At 33.7% G+C, this 24,557-nt stretch overlaps 1 protein-coding gene across 1 annotated transcript; it reads left to right on the top strand.

Moving 5' to 3' along the window:
• Positions 1 to 2,193: 2,193 nt before the first annotated feature.
• On the top strand, positions 2,194 to 23,933 carry LOC110028275 (reticulon-like protein B2). The gene is made up of 5 exons (XM_020730056.1): positions 2,194 to 2,470; positions 22,014 to 22,194; positions 22,508 to 22,649; positions 22,757 to 22,826; positions 23,588 to 23,933. Exons 1-5 carry the CDS (start codon positions 2,287 to 2,289, stop codon positions 23,752 to 23,754), a joined length of 744 nt encoding a protein of 247 aa, XP_020585715.1. The 5' UTR covers positions 2,194 to 2,286; the 3' UTR covers positions 23,755 to 23,933.
• The last annotated feature ends 624 nt before the right edge of the window (positions 23,934 to 24,557 follow it).

Here is a 24,557-nt window from a genome sequence, read left to right as displayed (position 1 = left end):
CTTTGTATTCACATATCTAACGTCCAAAGTTTCTATTATGAGTCTGTTTTGGGCAACTGCAGTTGTTTGAAGTAGTTGTAAAATTATTGCAAAAGAAACTGTTTTTTGAAAAATTACGGTGACTATTACAAATTTATTTCATTTTCACAAGAATCATAACACAACTTTTTTACATCAAACAACCATACTTTAACGGTTCTGATTGAAAAAAATAAATTTATACCATAAAATTCTTAAAAATCAACAATAAAACAATTCTCCAAACAAACTATATTAACAGGCTAAAAAACAAAACAAACAGAAAACTATCCCATACTGACCCTAAATCACTGTCTCTCAAACTAAACTTCAACAAAATGCAAGTTTCAATTATATTAACTTGAAAATAATTTCAGCAAGATTTAAGATTAAATTTCAGCAAAATAAATGTTGGATTCCAGCAATATGGAAGTATTATTTCAGCATGACTGGTTTCAATATTGTGTAAAGCAATTTGAAGAACATTAACCCAATTTAATGATTTTAATTATGTTTAAGTAAAATAATACAATATGTAAGCAAAAAAGGAAAGTTTGCAATACAACTTTCGGCGGTAATGAAATAGGATTAGCAGCTAATACGACTTAGTAGATTATAGCTAAGGTTAATGAAAATATATTTAAATCATTACATATATGAAATTATAATTAATTTTGTAAATAAGCCATAAGGAAATGATTATAAAATTATAAACAAATATACGAATTTGATTCTCATCATCTTCATCTTTCGCCACATTCACATTTGCAGCATATATAAACATTGCTTCACTGTAAATATTTTTTTATTTTTCTGCAAAATTAACTTTGTGAGTGTGTTTTATGTACTTAATATATTTATGACTAAATAGAACATTGGGCATTTACATACATACAACACGTTCTTATATGTTTACTACTCTTGCAAAGCAACTTGTTAAACTAAGAAGGATTGTGTGTATTATGTAGTTTACATGTTATATTGACATTAACTTTCCTTGTTGTTGCCGTTGTAGATGAGAGACTATTTTCTACAATGAAGATTGTCACATCGATTGTATGGTAAAATTGCGATAATTGGATTAACGACTCTCTTATACCGTACATTTGGAAAGTAGTATTTGACGTGATTCCCAAAAAAAAAATTTATGCAGAATTATCAAACAATGAAAAGTTCAAATACAACAATCACTTCAGCGGAGATCAAATTCAAATCGACTTTCTCCAAATTCACTAAATTAATACCCAGGTTCGACCAACTGATACTCTCACTAAACCGTTGCCAAGATAGAAGTTTAAATTATGCGATCCAAGCTTCAGGTTTGCCCCAAAACCCATAAGCTCGAAGGGGGTAATAATGCTAGCGGAATAGATCACACTATGATATTTCCACGATGCAATATAATGGCAAGTAATATAATTTCCTGTATCTTGAAGCTTCACTTACTCTCATGTAATAGGTAAAGATTGTATATGATGCTTTTGATGAGACGGATTATTGGTCGGCTTTCTTGTTGTTTTACTTCTTCTAGGTGTCGATTGCAAGTTATTAGCAACAACACATAGTAAATATAAAAGCTTCATTACACATCTTATCACTCATCAACATTTGTATTCTCTATCATTTTCATTATTTTGTTAAATAGTGCATTGATGGATGTAATAAAGTTTTGTTTGACTTTTTTTAGGTATAATTACATATTTAACACTCAAAATATTGCTATTTACAAATTAATCATTCAAAGCGTTTATTGGATTAAGAGCCCGTTTGGGGCAGCTTATAAGTGCGGCAGCGTTTTTTAAAACGCCGTCTAACCATTTAGTTTGCTCTTTTTTAAAAACACTATCTGCTACATTTGTACGCGTTTCATGATAAACTGCTTATCCTGAGACGCACAAGCTGCATCAACCAGACCCTAAAATGAAAATTTTGAATTAGCGTTTTATTAAATTTCTAAAAAACAGAATGCAATAGTTGTAAATAACACAATCTCAGGTGTTTATATGCAAATTCTCCAAATTATTTATTTCGTCGTGTGGGATTGAAAGCGTGGTTAGGTTAACTTCAAGCTCCAAGCTATCGTGTCAAATCAGAACTCGCCACGTTTCTGTTTAGGCTAACAAACGCCGTCAAATGCCATTGGAAACCGTGTGAGAAAGTTAACGGCGTTATGTGGAGCTCATATATGGGAACGAACCAGTCCACTGAGTTGGATCGAAGATTCTAGAGAGAGAGTGAGAGATCATCGGAGATTCTTAGATTTTGGCGATGGCGGAGAAGTCTGAGACGCTGATGGAGAAGATAGCGGATAAGATCCACGCACACCACGATTCATCTTCGTCGGATTCCGATGATGATAAGCGCAGGCCTTCGGATTCGTCCAACAAGTCTAAGATCTACCGCCTCTTTGGCAGGGAGAAGCCTGTTCATCAGGTTCTCGGTGGGGGAAAGCGTATGGATCTCTTCATTTTTTCTCTATTTTATGTCTTTTGTTCTATCCGTAGCTTGGATTGAAGCGGAAGAGATTTGAATTTTTTGGGGGTTTTGGTAGCGGAAGTGGTTAGTCTTATGTTTAATTTATAGCTTTGATCATGCGAATATGGGTTTTTTTTAAAAAAATAAAGGGTTTAGGGTTTTTTTCTGCTTTAAAATTTGGGATGGACTCTACGCCATACCGTTATAGGTTTTAGGGGTTTTGATGTGCGAAGTGTTCATCGATCTGTACATTACTATTTCTCCGGAAATGCAATAATGCTGTTTGAAAAAGAAGAAAATTTTAATTGTTACTTATTTTAGGTAATGTGATGCTCAAATGGTTGATCATTAGTTTTCTATGAGAAAATTTTCTAGTAACGGAAATGGGTGCCAAAGTTTTTACCTAACTACACGGCGATGCTTAAAATGGCTATCTTTACTGGTGAGGAAAGAAGCCAAATTTAATGATATTGTTTGCCATATTCGCCAACTTCACCCAAGATGTCAGCTTTCCTCTTCTTTTTTTTTTTTTTTGGTTCCTTGTCCTCTACTTCACTTGTTTGGAATCTGGGTAAGATGAATTGGAACTTTTTGCTGCTCATGTGTTTGATGGCTTGGTTTTGTATGCTTTGCACCTATTTGTTTTTTTTTTCTTTCATATGCGTACACATGGATGGGTATCGATGTGATTTCTATGTTTTAGACGGGCAACATTCCTTTCAAGATGATTTAATTTGATAAATAATATTGACAACTTTTATTGTTTTAAACTTGTTATTTGAAATTCTTATTTGGATGTCTTTGGAAGGGATTTATTCCTTGGCATTAGGAAGCATATGAATCTGTCTTTTCCAATTTTCTCATTTTCTACCTTCTGAATTTTTAACTACAGGCTAGTATGAAATTGATTTGATTTGAAGAAATTGCATGGTGGTATGTGTGATTTGAATTGTGACTAATTGATGCATTGGAAGTGCGTAATTTATGGTTAATTTATTCTTTTGAATATGTAAATAGTTTCTTTTTATATAGTAACTAATTGTAAATAATTTAAGGTCCTAATGTTTTCTTGGCTCCATCATCCATAATAGCTTTGACTCACAAAAAAAGGTCATTAGATCAAATATATATTAGACACAGTTTTTACATCTCAAAACACCCAATAATTGATTTTGATATTCTTTGGCTATTTTTAAGCAACTTTATTGTTAAGATAATTAAGATTGATGAGATGAAACTAAAGTACCACGAACGCTTGGCATCAAGTCCAATTGTGTAAGTTAGGCACTGACACATGTAATTGGAAACTTTTAAAGGCCATGTGAATGTCTAGTATTTTATGAGTTTTGTGTGCGCTTATAGTTGAATTGAGCGTTTTGATGAGATTAATTATGCAAATTAAACATAGATAAATTTTAAAATTCACATGTCCAAAAGATATCATGATCAAATGGAATTTTTTCATATCGTCTGATAATGTATTTAGATATTTGACATAAATAATTGATATGCCCCTTAACTAATTTATGAATAGTTTTTATTTTTACACATTTAAGGTAGAATTTTGAGCTCAGAGAAATCAAACTTCTGTTATAATATCCATGGCACTACACACCATCAACCAATACATACTTATAATTGATGTATGATGTCCATTTTCCATTGATGTTTGACTCTATTCTTTAGCTCTTGATCTCCTCTCGTATTAGGAGAATGACAAATCAACTACCTACCTTTGCCTGCCTTTCAATATTTCTAGTCGCTTGTCATTTTATGCCTAGTAACTATTGAACTTCAATATCCCTCAGTTGTGGATGCCCACTGTCCATCTTCTAGGCTCCTCTAACTTGCTTTTGATGGAGGATGTGAGTGGAATTCTAATCATCATTTTACTGGAAGGACTATCACACCTTCCATAAGGAGTATAACATTAAGTTTTGCCTATCACATTAATAACAACACAAATAAATAATTTCCAAACTCCACATGTTTATATATAAGTGTCGGCGATAAAAAGTAGGGTTGGGGGCGGAATTGCCCGTAGGAAGCTGTCGGTCACCGAAATCGAAATCCCGTCGCCCGCTTCGGAATGACGCTTTAATTTACATATAGATTTAAGTTTAAAATTAAATTGACCCCATATTTTTTATAATTTAAATGAAAGAGCATTCTACTTCAAACCCAATATCTATCCCGAGGGATAAACACAAAACTTGAGGATGAGATTAGATCAAATAAACTAAGAAATACATGACGTTCGTTTGGTCTGCGAAACCGTTTTATTTGCTAACAAATACCCCTATTTAATATGAAAAATTAAATAGAGTTTATTTTAAGCTAGGTTCGAAAAAGCTTTCTATAAGTGCAAACCTCTATAGTTAATTACACCTTAAATGACCGAAGTCACTTAAGAATGCTCTCGATAAAAATCAGGAAAAATTATCTTCAAGAACTTCAAAAGAATGAGACTTTTCAACGAAATCGGGCAAAGAGGTGTGAAAGGGGAATGACTCAAGTTTGGAACATTTATTACAAAATTCAAAGAAAGAAGAACTAGGAGATGCCGCAGATCCAGAGAAGATCCTCGGTGACTTCCTAGTCTACCCTATGGTTTGACTTCAGTTTTGAGGAGAAATTATTCAAATGTTTCATCCTGTCAATTTTATTTAATTGGGGCTTATATTCGTGTGAAACGATCGCACAAACAGCCCGAAAGATGTGAGGATTTAGGTCGTAATGAACGACAACATCAGAATCCTAAAACGAGTTAGGGCTTAGATCGTACAACAGAGCTATACAAATGTCTAAAGAAAAGGTTGAGCATTTATGTTGCGCTAGGCGAACAACCTCGAAATTCTATGAATTGTTGTTTTAATTTCTAGGAAATGAATAGTTTAGCTGGGGAAAACATGTTCTGCTGTTGAAGATGGTCGTGTTGCCCACCGTGCTAGTTTCAAGCTCATTGTCGTGACGAGTTTAAGTTTTCTAGGGTGTCAAGTTATGATGTCAAATCCAACGGCCTATAGTTGTAGTTCTTCAGATATTTTATAAATAATATGCTGAAATTGTATAGTGTATAACATAACAGTAGAATATGTAACACAAGAGAAGCAGTAGAGTATGCAGTAAATAAAACAGTACAACATGCGGTGTAAAGAGTAAAGAAAAGTAAAAAAAGGTACAGCAGGGAAGTGATTATAAGAGAATAACATACTGTAAACATAAAACAGATTTGTATACTTGGGAAATCCGCTGTTCCATAGGTGTAATTGATGCAACAAGTACAAGCAACAAAGCTTGAGAAAACAGACAGAAATGTTTTATATAAACGAAAACAAAGAAACGTCGTCGAGAAATCTCGAGAAAGATCGTCAAAAGACTCACGACAAGAGAAATGCGAGGAAATCGACGAACCGAAAAATCGATTAAAATCGTAGAAAACACTGAAAAATCCCGAAAAGAGGCCACAAGTGCTTTGTCCAAAAAAATCCCTAGAAAACATGTGAAAAAAATCTGAAGAGGGGGATCGCAAGCACTCGGGTCGGGGCTAGGCTCAACTATATATTAGTACTCGAGGGTCGAAGGCTACTCGGTCACCCGGATGTATAAAGCCCGCCACTCAACTAGAAGGGTGTCCTATCAAACCTAACTCAGGAGGGTACTCCTTAGCCCGAACAGATGATCAACAGGTGGAAAATCGATGTTTAAAATGTATTTAAAATTTATATTTTCAGCATGCACATAGGCTTCAAACATGTCAAACATGCAAGCTTCAAACATGCAAAAAGTGGGTTGTATCAATTTTGTTTGTAGTGAAAAATGTATTTTTGTTTTAGAAAAAAGTGTATCTGTTTTTATCAAATTTGTTTTTATCAATTTTGAATATTTGTCCACGAGTCGATCGCGCTTTCGGATATAAGGCTACCAACAACTTAAGAAGGTTCGGATCAACTCCTGCTAGTCTTGTGTCGGTGAATGATATTGTCATCCTACAACTCACCGGGCTCCTGAATCGGATCCTGATGGGTTCCTGAATCGGATCCCGATGTCGTAGGATGACATATGATTTTGCTCTATCTCCGGTGTGCCTTTGTTATCACCGCCCTAAGCCCCAAAACAAAATCGACCTACTTGTGACCTTGCTTGATGGTTTTACGTATAGTAAAAGGCTATACGTGGACACTTATGTATCGGACATAAGCATAAAAAACTGAACTAAGAAGCAAGGAAAAAAATAACAAAAATAGGGTGAGAGAGGAGGGACTAATTCACCTAAAACATCGAAAAGAACAAAGAATGAATCAACTCTCAAAACTCGTGACGAAAAAGCCTGAAAAGGAAAGCCCGAAGATCCTTAAATCAATTCGAAAGGGTATCATTTTCTCACGTTTTCATAAGTGGATCAACCCAAGTCAAAATGACCTCCTAACGCCGATATCCAAACCCATATCAAAATTAATATTTTCCAACTGTCGAATTAACCAATAGCCTCATATATCACATGAACCTAAAATCTTTCCACAGGGCCAAATAAGTGGTTACGGCCGGGTTCAATTAAAAAAAGAGGAAACAACCACCTAGGCTTTCGGTCAAGGCAACCCAAAGAACAAGAGAAGCTCACGACCAAGGCAACCCAAGACACAAGAAGCTCACGGTCAAGGCAGGCCAGACTAGCTATATAAAGATCTTTAATATACATAAGAGAGTGCAAAATATAATCATAATTTCAATCCACCTACAACCATCCCAGTAGTTCAAGCCTAACAAGCAGGACTAAATCCCTAACAAGCAGGACTAAATCATATCACGGGTAAGGACTGCAAGAGGAGCAAATCTCAATGGTGAGCTCACGGGTAGGACCAAAAAGGAGGCTAACTCAACCGCTTCACAAACCCACGGCAAGGAGCCAAACAAATATCAAAACTGCAGCTTTATAAGCTTCCAAACCAATCCATCAAAACCAGCCAACAGTCCTCGAATAAGGACAACACAGTACGCCAAAACAGGCTCCCGGGTAGGAGCTAAGACAAACAAAAATCAAAACCCAGGCCACTTCTCGGGTAGGGGCAGGACAAGACAACACCGAGTTCCCAAATAGAGGTTAAAGCAAATAAAACCGAAGCTTCCCATAGCTATGGAGCAGGGGCAAAAATAAACACCACAACAGACTCTCGGGTAGGAGCTAAAACAAGCAAACTGAGCTCCCAAATAAGGCCAAAATAAATCCCTCAAGGTTAAGAAGTAAAGCTCACATACCCAAGACAAGATCTCAATCCAGAGCCCAGCCTCCAACCCTTCCAAGGTGAAAATCGAGCCCCTAAATAGATCAAATCAAAGCTTTAAAGGCTAATCAAGTGCAATATATGATAACAAGTCGGGATCCAACAATTTTTTAGGCAAACCAAAAACCAACTGGGGCAAAGTGAACAAAGCCACACCCCAAATCAAACAAAAATAAGCCTCATAGTCGGGCAATAGTCGAGAGCTAGAGCAGGTAAGACCGAGCCCCAATTGAGGCTAAAACCGAGCCATTCAAGGCCAAAAATAAAGCTCCAACAGAAATTAAGATCATGGTCTCCACATAAATTAACATCCAACCACTTTTAAACAAATCGAAAATCAGCAAGGGCCAAAGCGAGACCCTTAAAGCTAGCAAAGAAGCTTCAAAGTCTTAACAAAAATCAACATCCCATGCTCCTGCAATGAAAACCGAGTACCCACAAACCGAACCATTCAGGGCCAAGACAAGGCCTGAGCATAAATTAAAATCCAAGCTTTAATAGAGAAAATCCGGTCATTTCAAGAGACAAAATCGAGCCATTCAAAGCCAAGGAACAGCTCACAAGCTTTTGAAATATCAAGATATAGAGCCACTATATGCCTTAAGCAAGAACAATAACACAGAGAGTATATTTAGGCCCCCAATTTAAGTATTTCAAGCGTGAAACAACTTCCAACAGGTGTCTAAACAAAAGGATGCCTCATGAGGAGTCATGAGTTAAAACGAGTCACCAAAACAATTTATAGGACTTTTTAAATTAAAGAAATTCCTCTTTTTTATAGCACATGTTTCGAGTTAGAGAGTAGCAGGAGATAGAAATAAGAGTAGGCTTTCCGTCTACATTCAGCACATATGGGAAGAACATAGGTAGATAATTAACACATGCTTGAACAATGCATTAAACTTCCATAAATCCAATATTGCAAAATTCATGGGATATGCCGAACCAGCATGCCGTACCCGATCCAAGAATGCCGCTCCCAGCAACCCTGGTCGAGCAAAACCGAGAGAAAGGAGGGACAGAGGAGGGGATAAGTACCTCTTTGCAGCAAAAGAAAGCAACACAGAACTTTTAAAAGCACTTCTCAACTCCAATCCTTTCTCCAACAGTAAGAAGAATCCAACCCAAATACAGAAAGTTGAAGAAATAAGTGAGAAAAGAAAATGACAGAGTTTTCCCTTCCCTTAAAGATTTTCGGCCTCCTCTAAATGCTCTAAGTAAAGCTTAATATAGACAGGAGAAGGAGGAGCGATCGAAAGCTCGTAAACGGCTCGAGGAAACGAGCAGAGCAGACACCCCATATGGGCGGCTCGAGAGAGGAGGATGAGATCCTCGCAGGGGATAAGATCCACGACAATGATAAGGGGATGGGTTGCGGGATCATCCCGCTTGCGCGAGGCGAGGGCGGGAACAAGACGCCAACGACACGAAGGAGTGGGCTAGGTGGAGCCGAGCGGGCCGAAGCTAGGGCAGGGGTCCATGGGGTTGAAACTTAGCAGAGGGCAGGGGGGAGGTAATGAAATTAGGTCAGGATTAATATAAGGTATTAGTCATAATAATAATAATAATAATAATAATAATAATAATAATAATAATAATAATAATAAAATATTATTTATTATTATAATTAACACTTAAATACGTATTTTTTCCCAGACGTGTCGTCACGGTGGAACGAATGTCTCCCTTAGGCAAAATCGATGTTCTGGACGCATCGACGCAGTCCGTTTCGTCATCCGGAGTCGTTCGGGCAACTTCGTCGTCGATCGGGCCAAAAAGGCGTCGCGACCCGAATCACGTCAAAAACTCGGCTCGAATTCGATTAAACAGGACGGCGAAGAGCGCAACAGTGCCAAATCATCGAGTAAAGTCAATCCTAAGGCCGGCAGTCCTATAGGAATGCTCCCTGAGTTCCTTCAGAGTAGCCTTGTCTGCCAAACAATAGTGGTCAAAACTATTAAATGGAACGTTAAGTCGAGCGAAGAAAAGTCCAGAATTGCTAACGGGGAGGGCTCCTTCACTAGTTTTCTAGGAGCAGTCGACAGAAAGGTCTTACGGCTAGATCCGAGGCTAATAAGGAGGGGAAAACTACACCTCAACCAAAAGCGAGGTCAACAATAAACATTACAAAATATGTAATAATTAAGGAGTTCAACGCGGAGTTAATTTCTTTTGTTTGTCTCTTTGTTTTCTGCACTATAATATTTGGTTCATTTTCTGTAATGTATCTCTTCATAATTTTATTTCAAGGAAGGATGATTATTGAATTCTGAAGTGATCAATCACTTCTTTCATAAAGAGAGAGATGAATCTAATTAATAAATTCAATAAGCTCAACTCCTTCACCAAGCTTGATGACTCCAAAGGTCCAATTAATCTCTTCAACAAGCTTTCCTCCTTCACATAGGCTGATGGCTCCAAAAGCTTCAACAGGAAAATTTTTTAGTTGTAACTTCTTAGTTTTTATTTACAAACTTATCCAATTAACCCAATCAACAAAAAATAATTCCTTGCATGAAAATCCATGCAATGGTGATGGAAAAATTCATGTACTACTCAACTATGGAATTTTGCATCACTTTAAAACAAATTGTAAAATGTTAATTCATAGAAACATCAAAGTATTCATTTAATGTCTTGCATCAACACTTCAAGAAGTTTGCCGTGTAAATTTAAGTGTTGTTGATGGAAACATGTTCACAACAATGCTAAAGAAAACAAATATGCAGTGATAGTAGAAAGGGATTTAATCTGCTCGAGCCATCATACATAGATTTGAATTTCCTATATATGTAGATAAGTTACTTAGAAATTTATCTATTTATGCTTGGATACAAATACCACTAGAAGAAGAAGTGTTTTGCATATATTATTGTTTTGTTTTGTTTTCTTTTCTTAGGGTTTTCGAATTTTCCTTGTTAAATGAACTTGGCTTGATGAATGTCTGAGTTTTCATAGTGAGTATAGTTGCTGCTTATGTTGATGGGCTCATCTAATGTAATATCAAATAGAGGGCATGCACAACTCACGGACATAGTGGTCAATTATTGAGGTCCCATATATCTTAAAGACATTGGTGTAGATGAAGCTGTAGGCAAAGGAGCACCTATTGTGGAAGAAGGGTCCATATGCATGAGACCAAGATGCAGGTGCGAAAGCGGGTGCTTGAGTTTGGCCAAAGATGAAAGATTCATAAGTAGTGAAGGAGAGGAAGTTGATGTTATTAGTGTTGAAAATGATGGGATGGTTCTAGAGTCTTTACTACTTGGCAAAATTTTGCGTTTAACTTAATGGTAGAACATGTAAATTTAATGGTTTGTTGCGAAGAATGTTAAGTTGATTTACAATGTTGGTCCATTTATAGGACACTCGAAGATTGTGTAGAACATCTATCATAGAGACAAGATTCATGAGCATAGCAACAAGATATGCAAACGAGATGTATTACAGAAGCAATTATGAAAACACCATAGTGGGAGCGGCTTCATAGGATGTGTAAGGGATCTAAGAGTAATTGAGGAGGATTTGGATACTAAGAAGACACACGAGTGTCCCCATCATGAGGCTTACAAAGATTGTAGTTAACCTCAATTTTTGGTCGTCACATTTTCATCACGACTCTTCTATATAGACTTAGGTTTCATCATAATATGCTTAGGTGGTTTATCTTGGTGTGATTTAGGGTTTGGATTGGTTGAGATGTGTTTGGGCTTGACTCAAATTAAGATTAATTCAAATTTAAATCCAATTCAATTGAATCAAAATTAAAACTTTAAATTGAGCTAAAATTATACTTAACATAAAATGGATTCAAATCTATCGTAGTCTCTCCGACTCAGCTTAGTGCTCAGAAGTCTATTTCATAAGCTACATCACATTCGTTGTCATGCTTGGAGAAGCATGCAACGAGTTCGACACTGATTTGACATCATTTTTTGGTGGATTCGTATGCTCATGTTTTAATGCACAAAATCTTCTTCCACTAAAAAGTTTTCGTTGGAGCATCGTTTTGCGAAACAGATTGCACGAGTGCGTTTGGATTGTCGCATCTAAAGTGGACTCCATTTGGGGGTGCGTTGAGATCATGATAATTTGGAGAATAATAATAATAATAATAATAATAATAATAATAATAATAACAATAATAATAATAAATCATTAAAATACTAATATCAAAATAAATAAAAAGGAAATTAAAATCATATAACTTAAATTACAATTATAAATTTAATTAAAACTAATTAAAATCTAAAATTAAAATTGAAATATAGAATTAATCTATGACATAAATACATATAGATTTATTTGATTACAAATTTAAAGTTAATTTAACTTAATTTAAACTAAAACTAATTAAACTAAGCTACAAATCGATCTGAATTCAAAATTTAAACTTACATTAATCTTAACTAAGATCAAACTAAGTTTAATTAAATCCAAAACCAATTTTTAATTGAGTTTAAACATAAAACTAAATATACCTAAAAGTTAATATAATATATATAACCAAACCACAACTTATTTTAACCATTAAAATTAAAACAAAATTAAAATTTAAATTAAAATTAAAATATAAACTCAACAAATTTATTATGAAAGCTTGAATTAAAATTAAAAATAAACAAAATACAAAACTAAATCTACCTAATGTATAAACTAAACTTAAAACTTATATATTAATTAAAATTAAAATGAGGAAGAGATAAAAATAGGAAATTACATATGTGCCACTTAATTCCTTTATATTTATATATTTCACACTTAAAATTGATTTTACATACATGCCACTTTCCCTTTGCAAGAAGTGTTAAATATGTAAATGTACAAGGTCTGGGCGGTATGCATGTAAATCTTCACTCTCCTCTACAGTTCCCAAGGATTGAAACCCACGATCCACCCCAATTCCTCCACGATTCAAATCTTCTCCTTCATCTTCGAAACTCCCATCTCTCCCATTCGGGACCTCCTCTCTCTTTTCCTGTTCGAGAGCTCCCAATTGAAGTCATCTCTCCCACTCGAAATCCTCAAAATTGAAGTCTGCTCTCTTCATTTCGTGAGAATTGAGAGCCACCTCTCCGTCCTCCCTTTGGGTTGTAAGATGCTGCTATACTTTCTCCCATTCGACACGCCCAAATCTCCAACTGAAGACGCCAACCCTCTCTCTCATTCTTTTCTATTCGCACTAGGCAAGCCTAACGGATTCTGCCTCTGATTTGTACAAAGCTCCTAACCTAAGCTCTCTTTCCTTCCTATTAGAAGCCCTCATGCCATAACTAAGGACTAAAGCCCTTTCTTCCTTTTTCTCGCACCCTTAATCGCAACAATTCGTAAAAAAATTAATGGAAAATACTAAATATAGAACTTGTATATTAGATAACCTAATTAGAGGAGATTTAATTTTTGATCTTTTTTATGTCAGTATGTTATGTTCCTAATCTGGAGAGAGGGGAGTGTCTATAAAGTTGTAATATATGATTTTAATGAGGAATAAAGGGTGCCTCTTTCCATCACATGGTATAGAGCCCAACCCTCATCTGCGCCCTGCAACATCTTCGTCACCTTCCGATTTTGTTGACTATGTCAATTGCTTCTTATGAACTGATCGTCAACGCCTTGTGACGTTATCGTTGACATTTTTACCTACTTAACGTCTACGATGACTTTGACAACATCTTCTGCTTCCGCGATGACCTCCGTTTCTTTTTTGCTTTGTTCGCCTTCAATTGCTTCTTGCAAGTCTTCCTTTGACTACTTTCTGCGAGGCTTCCTCTGACTGCTTCCTTTGAGTCTTGCTCCGACTACTTCTTGAGAGACTTCGAATACTTCCTACAAAGGCATCATTGGCTCTCTAATTTTCATTCTCTCAAATTTCACATAGACGAGAGAAACAAGACCTTTTTCTTTCTTTATTGGAAGCTCACTCAAAAGGATGTGGAAGTGAATCAACTATCCCATGCATGTCTTTCTCTTCTTATAGGAGAAAGTGGATGAAGCATACTGCCTTTCAAGAGAGGAGATTTCTCGGGTAAGTTAGACTCATTACCATGGGCATTATTCTTCTCAGCCAGTTCTCTTTCTTTCTTTTCCCCTTCATACTACATACAAATCCTTTTATTCTTTTTTCTTCGTTGAGTCTTGGTTAATACAGGGATAGTTTGGAAGATGGCCCAGCTTCAAAAACTGACGGGACACTGAATCACATTTATTACTTCAACAAACTTAATATTTCCAAAAATTATAGGGACTTCATTAATAAAAATGACAGTCATAACAAGGGGAAATTCAACAACCCTCTTCTTTAGGACAGGAAATTCTTCTTCAGACTTGAAGTTGAACTCTATCAATGGCTTCTTTTTAACAGTGAATTGGGGGTCTAAAGTGGAAAAAAGCTAAGATGATCATAAGCCATTTTGAGGCAATCAAATGTCATCGCAAACTTGAGAACATATCCATGAACTAAATGAGTTAGGTAAAGTTTCAGGTTGATTCTACTTTCAAAGGGGAAAATCAATTCAGGAGACTACACATCTTTCGTCTAATGTATTACAAAGAAGATGTCAACGAGAAATCAACTTTCAAATCTTTGAATCTTAGTAAAGTTAAGATCAAACTTGTTCGAAAGAAAATTCAATCAAAGAAATGAATTTTTATTGAGGAAGGATGGGAAATTATTTTGGTATTTTAAGATTTTTTAGTTTCTGTTTGAGTTTAGTGTTAGGTTTATTTTCGAAGAGTTTTGAATTCAATAATTTTTTTTATAAGGGACTAGTAAAGGATAGAACCAGAGATCTTAACAGTCAAGTTAGGATGTCCTAACCTAAATTAAGGCACAAAACCACATGCAAGGAGGTCTAACAAAGAATGTTCTAAAACTTGCTTATTAGAGATGGTTTAATGAGAGGTTTGGGGACCCAATATTAAAAAATATTGGTTAGACACTTTAAGGATTGGAATGAATGGAAAATCAAACAAAGAAGGAATGTAGTCATGGTCTGTGAGGGGTTCAAATATACTAACAATATTTAACAATACACGCTAGTACTAGAGATGGAAAGAGAAACTGTCCTCAATGGAATTACCGGAAAAATCTATCAGTTTTTTTTTTTTAATTTGTCAGTTCATCACAGATCTTAAAAGATTTCTATTTAATGATTTATGCGTCATTTGATCAAGAATACACCACCCTGAAAGACAGAAATATACTAACAAAGAAGAAATGTAGTCATGGTTTGTGAGGGGTTCAAATATACTAAAAATATTTAACAATACACGTCAGTACTAGAGATGGAAAGAGAAACTGTCCTCAATGGAGTTATTGGAAAAATCTATCAGCTTTTTTTTTTTTTTTAATTTGTCAGTCCATCGCAGATCTTGAAAGATTTTTATTTAATGATTGTATTCGTCATTTGATCAAGAATACACCACCCCGAAAGACATAAATATTAACCTGAGAGGTAAAAAATTATCTTGAAATGTATTTAATTATTTGAATGATGAAAATAAGTAAGATGTATAGGTCTACATCTACTGTAAGGTAGGGGGGAATCTTTGATTAATGTAGATTCATAAATTTTGTTGATTTTCACCATCTGAATGATTAGATTCATTTCAAGAAAATATTTCTGCCTCTTGGGGTGGTATATTATTCCTTAAATGACGTATCCAATCATTTAGGTAAAAATCTTTTAAGATCTTTGGTGAACTCGTCAAATAAAAAAAGAAAACCAACTATTACTAAAGGAGGAAGGCTTGTAATGATGAAAATGAGGTTGCAGAGGATGTGTGGGATATTTTTTGGGTATGGGCTGGATTTGAATTTGAGGCCACACCATCGAAGATGATACATAAGGACACTGAAGTAGGCAATTTGAACAATGATAATGCTAATTCTTTGTGCCATATCGAGCGAAAGAGACTGAAAATCAAAATCAACTATCCAATGCCATGTTAAATTTGGAGAGAGAACCCAATTTTTTTTCTTTTTTTTTTCTATTACTTTATCTATGAGACTGATAACTTTACATCTAAAGCATTGAAATAAGCCCTTAATTATAATCAATGAATTTAATAAAAGGAAATTATTTTGAGTCAACTATCTAGAGTCTATCATTTTGTGAAAAATAAGGACTTTTCTATTTAAGGATTTTTTTTTTCTATGTATGGAAGGGATAAACGAGTGAATATCCACAATTTAAAATTATATATTTCTCTAAAAAATTATTCCAAAAGTTTTTGCAATGATATCATGTGGATCATGAATTCGTTAGCCCCTAAGGGATGAAGAATGGTTGATGCTATCACAAGTCAATGACTCAAGTCTTGAGAATGGCTGATGCAAGTAAAGAACCAACAATTTGATCTGTTTCATTTATAATGCTATGGATGAGGCAAATAAGTTGATATCAAAAGGCTTAGGTGATGAGAAGAGCAATTATAAATCAATTTGGAAGATTATTGTTCCAAAATAACAACTTAATTTGCATTGATATTTGCTCGACTAAATTTTATCTAAACTCTCAATATCATTTTGATAAGAACAAGTCTACCAATCTTGAGATTAAATTAAGCTGTACCATTATATTGATGGAATGATTATTGATTCAATAGAGAGGGAAGACATCCTTAACTGGTTGTGTTGAAAATTAGAAAGGATTCTTTGGATTATAATAACCTAAAGATACTATAGCCACTAGTTTCTTTAGACACCACTCTTTTGATCTTTTGGCAGTTAAGTTTCTTAAATTTGTATATTTTACTCTTCATGTTTTTCTGTTTCCTTAATTAGTTGTGTGTTAGATTCAATTAGCAGATGGTATTATGAATTACAAGTATTTGTACTCAAAGTGTTAAGTGTTACATTCTTGTAACCCACAGTAAGCAAAGTTGGAGTACTTATGTCCAAGTTTTTATTTCGAGAATAACTTACTTGATTTCCATAAGGATAAATTTATTGGGTTACATAATGTATAACAATAAATTCAAAAACATTTTAAAATTTTTTTTTGGATGATGAAAAAAAATCCCTTGGTTAGTAAATGATGATTCATCAATTGCTAAATAATTTGTGGAGGATGAAAATAATGTTTCATAGCCATGATTACAAAAGTAAGATCTCTATGTTAACTTTTGATGAAAGAAAGAACAACATGACAAAAGTTGACAATAAAGTTATACAAAAGCTATAAAATTTTATGTTATTAAAATAAAATTTTTTTCTATAATCATTATTTTCAGAAGTACTTATAACCAAGTTCTTACTTGGAGGAATATTATTTGACTACCTTAAGGATAACTCATTAGTTTACACAGCATGTAAGAATAAATTAAAAGATAAGTATTTGGAGGAAAATACTTTTGGATGATGATGAAGTTTCCATAGGAAAATACTTTTGGATGATGATGAAGTTTCCATGGCTAGCTAGTAATGACATGTCATCATATGTTAAATATTTTTGGAGGTTGAAATTGAAGTTTCACCATCATGATTGCAAGGGAACCAATGGTAACACAAGCCCACAATAAACTAATAAAAAGTTTTAGTGGACAATTTTATGTTATAAATTTATAATCCTCAATATAATAATTATTTTTAATAATATTCTTATTGGACTTTATTGATTAGAGAAGAAGATTATTGAGATTGAAGATAACGAGGAAGATCGTGATGATGTTGTAAAGAGAACACGGATTAGAGAGGTGGGAAAGTTAACAAATATGATGATGATTATAATGAAGACTTTTTAAGTGAGAAGTAATTGTAATCAATTTCTAATCAAGAGGAGAGATCTTGAAACTTAATGATAAGCTCATTGATTTACATAATATATTATAATAAATAAAAGATGGAATTTTGGAAAAAGTGTTTTGGATGATGATGAAGATTCCTTGGTTGCCACCGATATTCCATCTGATGATAAATTGTTTGTTGAGGATCAAAATAAGTTTCATTTTCATTATTATTTGAAAAACATAGGAATAATTTTAGAATAAAATTTTATGTTGTGAAAATTATAATCCTCAATTAAATCATTATTTTTAATTATACTTTTTAGACTATTGATTAGGGAAGAAGATGATTGAAGATGATTAGGAAGATGGTGATGATGTTGTTACGGCCAAGAATCAGTGGCATGAAAAGAATCAATTATGATGGTAATTTTAATGAAGACTCTCTAAGTTATAAGAATGAAAAAGATAATTGAATTCATGGTTTATGATTTTAGATTTTTTGTTAAATTTAAATTGATGATTGGACAGATTTGTTTATTTTGGACTTCTTATTTATGTTTTTTAGTTTGTCTTAGACATTATGCTTATTATTTAGTACCTATACGACGTTTAATATATTGTTTTGACACTTTTGGATTCCTCTCAAGTTTTTTATTAGTGTATAAGAGGAAACCAAGCTTGATTTTTTATGTCATATGTTACTTATTATTGATTCTTAAGAAAAATCACATTGTTATTTTTAATTTTAAATTAATTTAGTGGTTTAGTTTTGTGGCTGAAGCCTCATAATGCCCTAAAGCATGTGCTTCACACTACAAGAAGAAAATACCTTAGAACTTGATTGCATAATTTTTAACATTATGGTCAGATTGAGAATCTTATATATGATTCTAAAAAAGGCATTTTTGACTCCAGGCTTCACTAAATCTCGTACCGGAACATATATCTAGCAACTAGTTTAAATGGTTATGTCAAGCCATTTCATTTGTACTATTTTGGATTAGTGTACAATCAAGAATCATATGTACAATTGACTTGCAAATGAAAATTTCATAGAAGTTAAAACCTATGATCATCCAGTAAAGTCAAGCAGAGCCTATATTTTCTTAAATGTATTACAAATTAATTTTCTCAACATAAATATAAATACAAAAAATATAATTTTGGAAGCTATAAATAAAATATTGAAACACTATATGTTATGTTTTTGTTATTTTTGGATTAATGTTAATGATAGCTCGAACAATATTATAATAAATTTTAAGTAGAAACACTGAGCTATACCCATTTCTTGGAGTCTTCGTATCGTATACACATCAGCTCTTCTCCAAGCGATCGATCATGCAATTAGCTTAAAAAAAATCCAACATCTTTTTATGGGTTTTTTTAAAATGGTTAACTTATAAGAACTACTTAACTAAGTATTAGATGAAAGAATATATGGTTAGTTATTATTGAATCAGTGACTAGACATGCATATGAGTTACATGGAGCTTCCTGATGTATCTTCATCACACAATCTATTTAATTTTTTTTTTGTTATTGTTAGTTTGATCACATAAATTGTCATATGTGTAAACATAAAATTTCAACATAAAAAAAATTAAATTCATATTCTCTTCCAAAAGTTGAGCAACAATGTCTTGTAATGAAAATTTTTTGTAGAAGTGTACGCATATGAATGAAATTGCAACAAAAAAATTTGGTCAAAATGTCAAGGTTAAAAAAGCCTTAAAGAATTTATTAAAAAATAATAAAAATTTAACTCTCAGTTAAACCATCTACCTTGGAGGAACCTCCTTTTGTAATCATCTGGCTACCACGCTATTGATGACAGATCAGTTCATCATTCTCCATCTTGTCAGACATTAAATTTTGAAATGATCAATTTTTTTTTTTTTAAGGAAAAAATTCCAAGCCTTAAAATGGGGCAAAAACCTTCACCATCTTAGCTCAAACTCGTGCAATTGGGACAATTGATCTCTCTTTTAGTGGAAGATTAGAGCGGGAAAATAAGAACAGTTAACCTCAGTCACCTATTACAATTTCCTCCTTTTGGAGGACAATTTTTGGCTTTGTTTGGAGGAAAGTTAGAGCTTAAAGGAAAACTAGAGTTTGGAGAGGAAATTTGTGGTCTCTTCTATATACCCCTATATAGAAGTGTGATAGTAATTCGGAGAAAAATAGACTTTTTGTTTTTTTTTTGGAACACCTTAGTTAATTATTGAAAAACAAAGTTAAAGGGCTACATTACATTCCTTTTATTCAAGGATTTGTTTTTGAAATTTATTTAAAATAAAACCAAAATTGCAACTGCGCAAGTTTGCACATGCACATTTTGCCTATATTACCAACATCTAACCAGTCGGTGGATTGGGCTACGATACAAACTTTAGCCTTTGTTTTGGATAGCTTTTTATCAACTTTTGTAGTAAGAAAAACTGCCAACAATAAATATGGTTTGTTGAATGATAACTTTTTCATTATTATTTTTCTAATTAATTATCTTTAAAAGCTGTCTTCGGGAATGTAAATTTAAAACTGTGATTGGAAAATGTGCTTCAAAATGCCAAAACTAGAAAAACTATAACTGTATTCAGGCTCAAAGATTTTGATTTCTAGTAATAGGACGACATATATGCCACCAAAAAAAAATCACTTAATCAGGTACTAGTTTTAATGCAATTTTTTAAGCACTCTAATATGAATCAGAAACTTAGTCTGGATAGTGGTATTCAATGGACAAACTTAATGATATCAAGAAAACTTGTTCTTAATTCTAAATGGGTCTAATTAGGATTCAAAATTTTTTTGAGGCTATTCGGACTTTTGAGTGGGGGTTGGGGTTTCAAATGTCTTTTGAATTATGCATGCTCATAACCAAAATCTATTAGCCCAAAATTGTTAAATTCCTAATTCATTAAACACTGATATGGCAGAAAGTGTGGCATGATCAAAGGGATTTTATTTTATTTTATTTATTATTTTTTTTCTTTGATCGAAGGGGTTTTATTTGAATCATCTAATAGCGTGATGTTTTACTATAAATGGTTGGAAGTCCCCTCCATAAATTTATAAATGGGTCACGTTCTATTCATTTAGTGGAATATTTTAGTAGGGAAAGTTTCTATTATAGTTGTCTGACACATACTAATGTTGGTATTTGGCATTTGATGCTTATATTCACGGTTGTTTGATGCATAACAAGAGAATGATCAAGTTTTTCGCCCATCATTGCTTAACTTTGACGTTTCTTATTTAATCATCTCACGAATTTTGCCAATTACCAACGCCCATCTAATCTTGTTAACTCGATAGCTCGGTTTCTGTATTCTAGATTGTCACTCAAATTCATGTTATTCCTTATTGTTTTGATCAATGTATGACAAGGTTTGATGCTCGATGTCCTCAACCATCGAAAATTGATGCCCCATATTCTAGATTGATTGATTGATTTCCCTCATTTAGACGAACAACCAAATCAACCACCTATTATGTTTACTTTCAACCTTCTTTGCCGTCCTTTGTTGGAGAGATAATAATGGCTGGTTTTTGATGTTCGATGCCCACCATTTTAGTGATCTAGTCTGCTATCCTGTCAGGAGAGCAACCAAGTTTTATTTTCTTTCCAATTAGGTGAGTGACCATGAGGATCATCCTTTGTTACTTGATTTTTGATATTTTTTATCAACCATTTTTTGAGATCCATGATTGTCCTTTTGGTTACTCATTCTTTGACCAAGTTGATCATCCATCGTCGCCCGATGACAATTGTAACATCATTTGACTCCTATTAACACAATAAGAGTTGTCTTCCATGGGCATATTTGTTATGTTATATCAATGTGTTCTCTAATTATCAAAAAAGGCATCATTTTCTTAATTGACAGATGCGGAATTATTTTAATTGGGCTAGGTTTTCTTGTTTTGCTCCTTTTATTGGACTTTTAATGCGAAAAATCTCATCTTTCTACTGTGTTGCTTTCAGTTGATCTGTGCGTGTTTGTGAGTTATGTGCAATACTAGATAATAAACTCTCGCTCTCTCATTAAGAATATTTTAGTACATGAGGTCAAGGTTGGTTAAATTGATTGAAATTCTATTTTAGTTTGATGCTCTTTTGTGCTCTTTGATATTTCACCAAAGCGTATGGGGATAAGACGAAGAACATCAAAATGCAAACCCACTTCCCCTATCAACCTGCAACTGGGTAACCATATAGGAGATGGAAGCCTCTTACCAAAGGCGCTTCCCAAGAGCCACAAAGCGTCATTTTCTTAGGTCTACGTGCATACCACTCAATTCATATCATTGTCTTCTTTAATTTTAGTTTGTAGGGTATGTTAGAACTTTTTTTCCATTTGATTGGGAATTTATGTATTCTATTTTTAAGCGATTGATTCTAATTTCTTCTAAAGAGTGCATATCTCAATAAATAATGTAACACTACTAGCAAGTGCTAATAGGTTTTTTTTTTAAATATGAAATATTTGTTTGGATATTTTTCAGAGGCAGATTTGTTTCTATGGAGGGATAAGAAGGCCTCAGCTGCAGTACTCGGTGGAGCTACTGCTATCTGGATTCTGTTTGAGTTGATGGAATACCATTTACTCACTCTGGTTTGCCATTCCCTTATACTCACGCTGGCAATCCTATTTCTTTGGTTTAATGCAACCACATTTATCAACAAGTAATATATGGTTCAGATTATTGATACCTTGTGATTTATTTCTTGCTCACAACATTGTTTCAATAAATCGAGAAAAATATCAAAATAGTCCCTTGACTCTTTGTAGATAGTCATTTAGTCCCGGAATCCATAAAAATGTCAATTTAGTCCCCAAATTCTTTTAGTGGGGGGTTATCTTAGCCCATGTTAAAAGATTCTGAGGACCAATTTGGCACTTTTATATAATCTAGATCTAAAATGACTCTTAAGTAAATAGCATGGGGATTATTTTGACACTTTATTCTAAATAATGAATACTTCCTAATTTTTTTAGATCTCCACCTCATATTCCACAAGTGAGCATTCCTGAAGATCTGGCGGTGAACATTGCGCTTTCTCTAAGGTTCGAGATCAACCGGTCCCTCGCTACTTTGAAAGAAATTGCTTTGGGACGAGATTTGAAGAAATTTCTTGCTGTATGTTTATGCTCAAACCAGCTGAACTGATTACTACTAGATATTTTGTGCTCTTTTTTTTTTTTAAATTTTTTGTTTGACCCCATTCAAGCTCTTGATTTATTCAGGTGATTGCTGGTTTATGGGTTATTTCCATTTTTGGGAGCTCCTGCAGTTTCCTTACTCTGTTTTATATAGGTAAACTTCTGATGTATGATATGCTATTGTTTATAAAGTATAGGGAGATTTACATGCATAACATTTAATTTTTTTATATTTATACATCTAACATCTGGATCTTTATTTTTTACTTATTTAACAGCTTAGTATCTAAATGACATCCAAAATATTAAAATGTATACATGAAAATATATATTTCATGCTAGATGAGTTGATTTTTTTGATAGTTTTGTGCCATTTAGAAGTTATGATCTTTATGCGAATAAATATAAATTTTGAAGTATGAATCAGGCTGCTCATGCTCAACTCAAACTGATATTTGTGATTATCAACTAGTTCGGTTGGTTAAAGCCTTTGAAGTTATTGTCATGGTCACCTACACAATAATAAAAGTAAAAATAAATTTACATACATGCACACACACTTCTTATGTATTTATACATATTTAACACCCCAATTTTGATCTTTACACTTATACCAACTTGGCGTCATAAACCTATGCATGAGAAAGGTGTATTTCACTTTTAAAAAGATAATACTTGTGGTATTTTTGACATGATATTAATATCCGAGTGGTATGCATGCAAATATGAATGTTTGCATGTTAGGTTTGGTAAATACATTAGAATTGTGTGGCATACATTTAAATGCTCCTCCAGCATTCCAGTGTTAATTAAATATATACATATTTATATCAATTTAGTGGTATGTATGCAAATCCCTCTTGAATTATTTTTATGTTTTGATTTTCTTTCTTTTATTTATGATGTGATTTGCAGTATTTGTGCTTCTGCATACTGTGCCTTTGGTGTATGAGAAATATGAGGACAAAATAGACTCATTTGGGGAGAAGGCAACGAGAGAAATCAAGAAACAGTATGCTGTATTTGATGCCAAGGTTCTGAGTAAAATCCCAAGGGGCCCTTTGAAGGATAAGAAGCACTAGAAGAAGGATTTTATTTTAAATGGGTAATATCTACATAATAATTTTCAACAATATTTGCATCTTATTTCCCTCCCTATTTTGGTTCAGCAAATGTTAGGGGTTTCATTTGGAGTGGATGAACTGTTTTGATGAGATTTTTACCATATTTTGTATGTTATATTGCGTTTACTTTCCTGTTTCTGATGATGATTTTGATATCTATGTTTTGTGTGGCTAAGCTGATGCTCTGTTATGGTTTCATGATGTCCATGGCCTTCTGTGGATGAGTTCTGATGTGTAAGTACATTTCTGAGCTACCTGAATTTTAACTTTTACATTGTCACCCTAATTATATGCTTTTGTGTTGGAGATGCAAATATATAAAGTGTTGTGGGGCATGCAATTATAGGGGTTTTTTTATCAATTGAATTGCTAAGAGCAATCAGAGTTGCTTGTGTAGTACACCTGAGATGTAACTCTTCAAATACCACTGAAAATATGTTCTGCTTGGTGGTTACATTGTCAGCTGTCATTCTTGTGGATAGAGAGTCTAATTTGAAGTATGAAGATTTATATGCATGCCGCTGAATTTCTATGTATTTACATATTGAACACCTAGACTTCATATTTTGTATACATTCCATTTTAACTATGCTGAAAACGTGTCTTTTGCTTCTTGAAGGTTGAAATGGTGGTATTATAAAGATATGGGTGCTATAAATGTAAAAATTAAGGCATGTAAATACATAGTAATTAGGTGATGTGTGTGTAAGTAGCCGCTTTGTAATAATTTCATGCTTCTAATGTTGAGTAAATCTTGACAT

The sequence above is a fragment of the Phalaenopsis equestris genome, unplaced genomic scaffold, assembly GCF_001263595.1.
Source record: "Phalaenopsis equestris unplaced genomic scaffold, ASM126359v1 Scaffold000507, whole genome shotgun sequence".
NCBI classification, from domain to species: domain Eukaryota; kingdom Viridiplantae; phylum Streptophyta; class Magnoliopsida; order Asparagales; family Orchidaceae; genus Phalaenopsis; species Phalaenopsis equestris.
This window is presented reverse-complemented; position numbering and strand designations above follow the sequence as displayed.